Source organism: Chiroxiphia lanceolata, chromosome 10 (genome assembly GCF_009829145.1).
Source record: "Chiroxiphia lanceolata isolate bChiLan1 chromosome 10, bChiLan1.pri, whole genome shotgun sequence".
Taxonomy (NCBI): domain Eukaryota; kingdom Metazoa; phylum Chordata; class Aves; order Passeriformes; family Pipridae; genus Chiroxiphia; species Chiroxiphia lanceolata.
In genome coordinates this window covers 2,095,879-2,105,201 of record NC_045646.1, presented here as the reverse complement: position 1 = coordinate 2,105,201, position 9,323 = coordinate 2,095,879, and the positions used below count along the sequence as shown (strand labels likewise).

The 9,323-nt window shown below is 43.9% G+C and overlaps 1 protein-coding gene across 1 annotated transcript; it reads left to right on the top strand.

Moving 5' to 3' along the window:
• The first annotated feature begins 388 nt into the window (after positions 1-388).
• Positions 389-8,576, top strand: NMD3 (NMD3 ribosome export adaptor). The gene is given in 16 exon segments (XM_032697991.1): positions 389-547; positions 829-965; positions 1,554-1,647; positions 2,270-2,350; positions 2,621-2,722; positions 2,724-2,750; positions 3,284-3,374; positions 3,538-3,616; positions 3,925-4,021; positions 4,269-4,386; positions 5,007-5,152; positions 5,712-5,824; positions 6,482-6,554; positions 6,849-6,955; positions 7,238-7,308; positions 7,733-8,576. Coding segments are annotated over 16 exon segments (1,629 nt in total). The 3' UTR covers positions 7,867-8,576.
• Positions 8,577-9,323: the final 747 nt, after the last annotated feature.

Sequence of the window (9,323 nt, the reverse complement as noted above, 5' to 3'; positions counted from 1 at the left end):
AACAGTATTTATTAAGGTAAATTAGCAGCATCCTTAAGCATTATTAGGTGCAAAGGGGCACCTCCTCAGGTACGGCTGACAACTCAAATTCACGCCAACTCGGTGGGGATTTGGGCGTGAAAACACACGAGAAAAAATGAGGGGGGGGGGGGGAACCAACTTCACATTTCCATGAAAATAAATAAATAAATGAATGAATAAATCAGGACACAAATCCTTGTGGCACGGGTGGAACAGGCGGAGCCGCCGCCGCTGTGCCCTCGGCCGCCATTTGCCGCTGCGGCAGCGGCGCAGGGGTGGATTTTTAATGAAAAGTGAAATGCTGTTTGGAAGATTCGTTGATTAAAATGTTATTCCCGTTAAAATGCGGAAGGGAACGAGAGACGCCATGGCAGGGTTCCCCACGGCTCCCTCAGCCCGCCCTCCCGAGGGGCCGAACCGGCGCCGCCGCCTCCGCCCCTTCCTGTCCCGGCCGGCAGCGCGCGCCGGTTGTGTGAGGGACATGGAGTACCTGGGGCCGGACACAGAGCCCTCTGCAGGGACACATGTGAGGGGATAGGGGGGCCATGGAGTACTGGGGCCGGACACAGCCCTCACAGGGACACATGTGAGGGGATGTGAGGGGATATGGGGGCCCATGGAGTAACTGGGGCCGGCACAGCCCTCACAGGGCACATGGGAGGGGATAGGGCGGGGATATGGGGGCCATGGAGTACCTGGGCCGGCACAGCCCTCACAGGGACACGTGTGAGGGTATGGAGGGGCTGGAGGGGGCACCCCGGTTGTGTGTTGGTGACTGACTGTCCTTCCCCCCCCCCCGTGTTCCAGCCTGTGCTGCCAGTAGCGGGGTGCCCATCCCGCCCAACCCGGCCAACATGTGCGTGGGCTGCCTACGGGCACAGGTGGAATCACCGAGGGCATCCCCAAGCAGGGCACCGTTCCACTTCTGCAAACAGTGTGAAAGGGTGAGTATCTGATCATCCTCTCCCTTCCCTCCGGCCTCCCCTCGACCTTCTCTCCAAGGCTTCGGCTCTCATGGGATGTGCCAGCACCTCCTCGTGTGTGTGTATTTGTGTATGTGAGGGTGCTGGTGTGTAGGGTCTAGATGATTTAAGTGGTGAGTTTGGGCTCTTGAAATAGAGTGGGGAAAATCGGTGGGGATGGCAGTAAAATGCACTTGGAATGCATCAGCCTCAGGGTGTAGAGAGCAAAAGAGCACAACTCTGGTGAGAAGGTTCAGGGAGGACCTTCTCATTCCCAAAAAATCCCTGATGGGAGGGTGGATCCGGGTGGGGGTCAGGCTCTGCTCCCAAGGAACAAGGGCGGGATGAAAGGAAACAGCCTCAAATTGCACCAGGGGAGGTTTAGGGAAAACATCTTCGTGGAAAGGGCTGGCCAGCCCTGGCACAGCTGCCCAGGGCAGAGGTGGATCCCCATCCCTGGAGGGATTTAAAAGCCACATGGATTTGCACTTGGGGATGGGAGTTAGTGGTTGGCCTTGGCAGTGCTGGGAAATGGTTGGACTCGATGATCTTAGAACTGTTTTCCACAGGTATCTGCAGCCTCCAGGAACCTGGATCCAGTGCTCTTGGAATCAAGAGAGCTTCTTGCTTTGTGCCTGAAAAAAATCAAGCTTCCCTGAGCAAGGTGACAGCTTGATCCTGTGGGTATTTCATTAGGAGTGTTGGTACTGCGTAAAGTAAAGTCCAGCAAACTTGTGCAGGATTCGTCCTTCTGGAGGAGCTGTTTGGGCTTGTGTAGAGTTTATCAACATTTTTAAATTGTTTATACAACATTGTTCTCACTGGTTTGTGACAATATGAAAGAAGGTTTGCAGAGGTCTATATGTAGATTAAATCAAAAGTCACAGTTTAAGTTGAATAAAGCATCTCTTAGGGTGAGAGTATTATTAGAGGAAAATATCTGAGATAGTGTTTTAGGCAAAGAATTGGTTTTTACCACACTCCTGAAGGTTTGTATTGGATCATTGCCTTATTGAGCTTGTGCTGCTGGGTTAGTACTTAAGTATAGACAATATTATTAACCATTTTTACTATCAAAATTCATAATTTCCTGGCATCCAGAAATGTCGATAGTATATTCAGTTACTCTGGTGTGACAGACTGTGGTTTTATCACCTTTATTTTAGGTAGATCAACCTCCGGTTCTACCCAAGCGTTATAATTAGATTTAGGATATTAATATGTATATTTTTAATTAAAGTAGTTGGAGCTGGTTGTGCTGAGCTCTTGTCCTTTCCCACGGGCAGGTCCGGCTGGTTGATGCAGGTTTCATTTGGACAGAACCACATTCCAAGAGGCTGAAGTTGAAGCTGACTGTTCAAAAGGAGGTAACTGGAGCACAGGATTCTCCCTGTGACTTTGGAAAAGCTTTCATGGCGAAAAACAGGATTTTGTTATTGTTCTGAGATTTCATCCTGCCTGAATTTTGTCATTAAAATGCCACTCGTCGCAGTTGGAGGAAGGTTATTTTCTGTTCCAGTAAAGTTAGGAAAATACTGCTGTTATTTGTGCCCTGAATATATGTCTGTCACTTATTTTATTGTATTGACAGTCTTGACAGGACTAATGAGGAAGCCTTTAACACTCTTGTCTTTCAGGTGATAAATGGAGCAGTTCTGCAGCAGGTGTTTGTGGTGGAGTACGTTGTCCAGTCTCAGATGTGTGAAGACTGTCACAGGATTGAGGCCAAGGATTTCTGGGAAAGCTGTAGTGCAAGTCAGACAAAAGGTGGGGGCGAACTGAATTTCCACTTGATCGTGGCAGAACAATCAGGCAAAGAATTGGGAGATTTTTCTGGATTTCTCAGAAAAGATGAACTCACAGACAGCCACAGGGATACATCTTGTCTTCAGAGTTGTATTTTTCTTGCTGATCTTAGTTGAGAAAAACTTTCTGCTGCCCAGTATTATTAACATATTCTTTTTTAAATGATACTGGCAGGAGGATCTGTTGCAAATCGCTAAATATCATTCTGTATTTTAAGATAGTTTAGAAACAGTGGGACAGATAGTTTATAAAGATTTAAATCTTTAAAGGAAATCGTTTTTCTAGCCACCAGTTACACAAAAATGAGAAATGGAAGCTTTAAGTAATTTGGTATAAGTAGAGCATTCTAAAATCTTTTTGGTTACTTGATTTTGGCTTTGGATGTCCCTTCTCCAGGTGATCTCCCCATATAAATGTTCATTCTCCAGAGAGACTGCATTTGCACTAGATGGTTCTGAAATAAGCTGGATAGTTTTACCTTTGCTTGGTTTTAGACTCTGCACAAGAAGACGTTCTACTATTTGGAGCAGCTGATCTTAAAGCACAAGCTCCATCAAAACACACTTCGCATCAAGGAAATCCACGGTGAGTGAGGTGGTTGGGTGGCCTTGAGGTGGAATAAAGTGGTTTTAGGATGGGTGGTTTTATGTGTGTGTGCTGGCAGCTCTGTCCAGAGAAGCAGCAGATCACTTAGCCCACGGATTGTCCTTGAAATAGGTTGGTTCATCATATTTTCTTCGCTTTTCAGACGGCCTGGATTTTTATTACTCTTCAAAGCAACAGGCCCAGAAGATGGTGGACTTCCTTCAGTGTACAGTTCCGTCTAGGTAAAGCATTTAAATTTATTGCCTTGACTACTCAAAAGCTTTTGGGGAGTGTCTTTATCCTTCATTTTAAATAATTTTGTAAGTGAAAGTGTAAGGAACCTGTATTTGATTGAGACAAAATTTCTTCTGCAGAGGTCCATGTTTGCCACTTAACCCGTGTAAAACTCACCTCATGCATTTTCCCATTTCCTTAATATTTGTATTGGGTTGAACATGTATTTTTGTTGCTGGTTTTGTGCTGATTATCTCCTGTAATTCAGGTGATGTCCTTCTGGCTGCCTGAAGGCTCTGTTTTTTATGTTTTATAGATCAAAATCATCCCAACGTTTGATCTCACATGACATTCACAGTAATGTCTACAACTACAAAAGCACTTTCTCTGTGGAAATCGTTCCAATATGCAAGGTACCTTCTCTCTGCCTCATCTTCAGGGTGTTTTCTGAAGTGGGAGCAGTTTGAATTTGGTGATGGAGGCCTGATTGTGGTTTTTGGGGAGTGGGGAGGGATCTACATGGGAAATGCAGAAGTTACTGGGTGATACTGGCTAGAAAACCGAAAACACAAAGTTTAACATTTGTATTTGAGAACTTTCTAAAGACTTGGTTAAAAATGAAGGCAATAGGGGTTTAAATTATGTTCTGTTTGTTTGTAGGACAATGTTGTGTGTCTGTCACCAAAACTGGCACAGAGCCTGGGGAACATGAGCCAGATCTGTGTGTGCATTCGAGTGACAAGTGCCATCCACCTCATCGACCCCAGAACTCTGCAGAGTGAGTGTTGGGTTCTTCTCTGCACTCTGGCAACAGCTGATTTTTCTGGCATGGTTACTTTTCATTTGTTTCCACAAAATCTCCTGTATTTTTGGACGTTAATGTTGTACATTTATCTGTACAGTAGAAATTTAATAGTGAACTAAGACATTGCTCTCCAAGCTTGATATTTTTTTTTTTTTAATCTCATAAGATCCCAGGCAAAATGTGCAGGTTTAGTGTTAAATTCATGGATGTTCTCTGTCTCTGTAAACACTTCCATTTCACTTAGGTGGCATCTAGTTTTTCTCTGGATTAAATTTGTAGCCACTTTAACATTGGAAATTCTGTGCTTTGATCAGTGGGAGCTTGACCAGCAGAGAATCCCTTTAATAAGGATGGATCCAGGAGAGTAATTCCCATGATCAAAAGATCTGTGGATGAAAGGTCTGTGCTTCAGGCACAGGAGGTGTGATTTGGCTGGCACAGACCTGCTGCTCCTGTAGCACAAGGTGGCACTGTGGGTCATACCCTAAATATTTAATGAATGAACAAAATGTGTTTGGCAGCTGCCTTGATTTTGCTTAACGGTTCCTTTTTCCCAAGAAATTCTCTCCCACGTTGGTGGGGTTTTTTCCCAGTTGCTGAAGTGGATGGGAATACCTACTGGCGCCACCCTTTCAACAGCTTGTTCCACCCCAAGCAGCTGGAGGAGTTCATCATCATGGACATCAACAGGGTCCACGAGAAGAAAAAAGGTGCTGGGGCAGGTGCAAGGTCAAACAAGGTCAGAATTCTCTGTTTGATTCATGTTTTAGGACTCCTGTTCCCCTTCCCTCAGCTGAATTGATGTTCTGAATTTATCAGACCTGTGCTGTTGTTTTTGCCACTGGCAAAAGCTCTTCTTGGGATCATTTTCAGAAATCCTTCTCTGTTGGAGAGCTTAAACTCTGCTTTTTATTATCATTATGGAAATCATGACCTTTGCAGCTCTTTAATCATTGAATTGGCTTTGTGGAAGTATATAAGCATTTCCTTTTGATCAGAATTAATGTATCTTTTTCTCAGTCAAAAGCTGGATGTGGTTGAGAGTCATGAAGTTAAAAAAAAGCCATCAAAACACATCATAGAAACAGCCTTTCAGGAATTCCTGTTGGGAGGGGTTGGAATGTCCATTTCCTTGCTTTTGTAAGGATGAGAATTGAGGAGCAGCAATGGATACATTGGATGTTTGGTGTAGAAACACCAGTTTAATTCCAGATGTACTTTAAAGCAGTGATGCAGCAGTGCAGATGTTTTAATTAAGCAGTGTTTGATTGCAGTAATTTGATTTTTCCTTCCCCAAGCACACTCTGGCCGAGGCCTGGGTCCGGAAAACCTCAGAGCTGGACACAGATCATCAGTACTTCTGCTGCACACACCTGGGGCACATCCTGAACCCTGGGGACCTCGTCTTGGGGTCTGTACTCTTTCTTGGCCTTTATTAAATGATTATTTAATGACTGAATTCTTCAGATTCTCTGGAAAGTTGAACTGGTCTGATTTCTAAATGGAATCAGCGAAAGGGATGGAGTCATGAAGAGCTGGTCCTAACCTAGGAAATCTTTAGTCTAGAAAAAATCATCTTGTGTTAGCAATGAGAGAGCTGAAGTGTTGCCTTTAGAGTGCAGCTTGGAATAACAAGTTGGACATAAATAAGTGGGAAGGATTTATAAAACACCAGCAAAGTTTTATTTGTGTGGTTGCAACAAATCACCACAGTGATGAAAAAAGTGACATTTTTGTAGGATCAGGCAAATTAGGTGATTCTCAAACAGGCTTAAACATGAATGTTTCTGGAGCTGTTGTGAGCCCAACAGAACCTCTGTGGATGTTGCAGTTTGGGGTCAGGAGGTTGGGAAGTGCCACTGGACAGAATTTGGGAACAGCAGCTGTTCCTAGTTGTGACAGCTGCAGTATTGATGTGGATTTTTATTTGTTTGGACTTCATCTGGAAACATTTCTCTTCTTAGGAGCTGCAACTTACACTGTGCTGCCCTTTAATGCAAACACGATCCACTGAGTTCAGTTTTGTGGAGTTACATAAAATACTTTAAACCAGCTATTTTTGGTTTAGGTTCGACTTGGCCAACTGCAACTTAAATGACGAGTTTGCCAACAAGATGAACCCACACAATATTCCTGATGTGGTAAGAAAATTCCTTTCTCTTTACAGACTTCTCTGCTCTTCCCAGGGCTAGTGGGGAATACGATTTTCCAGGGAATACTCCCTAGTGCCTAAAGGAAGAGGAGATATTAACAGCGAAATTTGAACAGCGCCGGGTTTAAGAATTATTTTTCTTGAATCTTTGAGCGCCCATTCTCCTGATTTGAGTTGCCCAAGTGCAGACCTGGGAGCTGGTTTGGTTTTTGGGAATGTTTTCCAGCAGCACTGCAGGGTGAGTGTGTAAGTAGGGGCTGTTTTTTCCTGGTTTTCCCTGCAGGTGCTGATCAAGAAGAGCTACGACCGCAGCAAACGGCAGCGCCGCAGGAACTGGAAGCTGAAGGAGCTGGAGAGGGACAGGGAAGCCCCGGATACAGATGATGAAAGGTTCAGTATCTGCCTGGGTTTGTCCAGTGACAGCTGATACAGCAACAGCAGACTCCAAATAATCTCCAGCTGAGTAGAAAACAATGAGGCAATGAGAGTTAAACTAATTAAAACGAGTTGGAAATTATTAGGTGGTAAAAAAAAGGGCAGAAGGAATGAGTTGGAAATGTGGGAATGCTCTCAAAAAGCAGGTCTAGTGGGGCTTTGTTTCTTTGGGTTTCTTTTATAAATTTTCATGAATCCAAAGGAGAAGTGAGTAAAGACATTCCACATCTTTCACAGGCAATACCAGGACTTCCTGGAAGATCTGGAAGAGGATGAAGCCATAAGGAAGAATGTCAACATTTACAGAAGTAAGGCTTTTTTAACTGCTTAATTCGACTGTAAATCCTGGCTGTCTGAGGGGAAATATTTTTTCTGAAGTTGTGTATTTGCATTCTCTGAACTACTCCTGAATAGAGAAATATATTTCACAGGTGTATTTGCCCTGCACTGCTGATGGGTTTTGTTTCCTTGCCTCTAATATGAGAGGGAAAAACATATTTTCTCCTACACCCAAACCCTCTGCTGGGTGAAGGATTTGATACATAATTTGTGTTTTTCCACGAGAGGAATTGCCATGGGATTGTTCGTTTTTAGGAGGTTGTTGGTTTTGTGATTTGTTGGTTGGTTTGGGGTTGTTGGTTTGGTTTTTTTCTCCTTATTTCTCTGGGGTTGGTTTGGGGTTTATTTTCTTTGCTTAACTGTTGGTTTTGGGGTTTTTCTGTGTGTTTTTAGATGCAGATATTCCAGTGGAGAGTGACACAGATGAGGATGGGCCCCCCAGGATCAGCCTGGCTGAAATGCTGGAGGATCTCCATATTTCTCAGGATGCCACTGGTGGGGAGGGAGCAGAAATGCTGACAGAGTAACAGGGCCCTCTCAATGCACTAAATATTCCCTTGGCAAGCAAAAACTACCCAAACCATCACCAAACATTTCAAACTGATCTCAAGATCGTGAAAAGGAGCAGAATTCCTGCTGTCCCCTGAAATAATGGTCCTGAATTAACTTTTTATAGATAATATTCTAGGGAATCAGCAATCAGAGTTCAATTTCTGCTGCAAGCATTGCAATGTAATTCCAGAAGTTCCTCCCATCCCTGAGAGCTCTTTCCTTGCAACTTCTGCAGTGTAAAGGGCAGCTGACCGACTTGGGGATTATCCATTGGAATTCTGGAGACAACTGAGAAGGAAGGATGTCCAGAGGGAGAGATTTTATTCCAATTTGGTGGATTTTTAGGTAGAGTGCCTACCTATCCTTACTGCTTGAATTTCTTACATGGGGAGCATTCTCCCTGTCTCTTTGGCACAGTGGTTTGAAGCCTTTTATGATATTGGTAGATTATTCCATGTATTAATATTTTGGGGAAGCTCAGGCCTGTAGTTGCTGTTCCCTTGGGAAGGGAACTCCAAATATCCACATTATATCCACAAAAAACTCCCCTGCAAAGCCCGTGATGAGAAAATTCTGTGGAGTGTTATGAATATTGTGCTTTACCCATGCCTGTATCAGTGGATTAAAAGCAATATGCACAGTGTATAATTAATAAATAAATCAGCTCTAAACTCTTAAAAACCTCTACAGGTGTTTTTGGTCCATCATTTTTGGTTTTTTAGTTTGCTTTAAAACCAAATTTCACTCTGCAAGCCCAGAGGGGACAGAATTGTGGGGGGAGGATGTTACAGACTTGAAATCATCTGGTTTTATTTCATTTTGCTGCACAGAGGTGCTCAAACAGAAGTTTTACTAAGAATTTCTGTGAACATACATTTGATTTAACTCTGTAAATACAATAAAGTGTCCACTACAATTTGTGTCACCCTGAATAATAATTTCCTGTTGCTGGCAGGTGAAGAGGGAATCAGAAAAACTGGATTTAAACTTTTCCTTCCTCTCCAAAGTTTTCCCTCAGGACTTTTGGCTGTGGTGCTGTGCTGTCACTGGAGATGTCCCTCTTCTTTCCCCCTTTCCCTGCTTTTTTCCCAGCCTGTATTTGGGTTCAAGCATCTTCCAGCAGGAGTTTTGTCTGGAAAGTCCTGAATCCAAGGATTGCTTGGCTTTGGGAGGGTTTGTTTGCTGCCTGGGAGCACGTGGTAGCAGCTCTCCAGTGAGTGGAAACCAAAGTTAGTCCTAATTTTAGGTTCTGCAGTGTCCCTTTGGGAGCTCTAGGAGGCTTAGGGGGGTGTACAGCAAATTAAATGTTTGCCAAGAACTTCTCCCTGACACCAGATCAATGATTAATTCACATAGAAAAAAGTTGCCACTTGCTCTGCAGCTGGTCCTGAAAATCTTTAATCTGTGGGTTGAGCCCCAGGTTAAAGCTCCT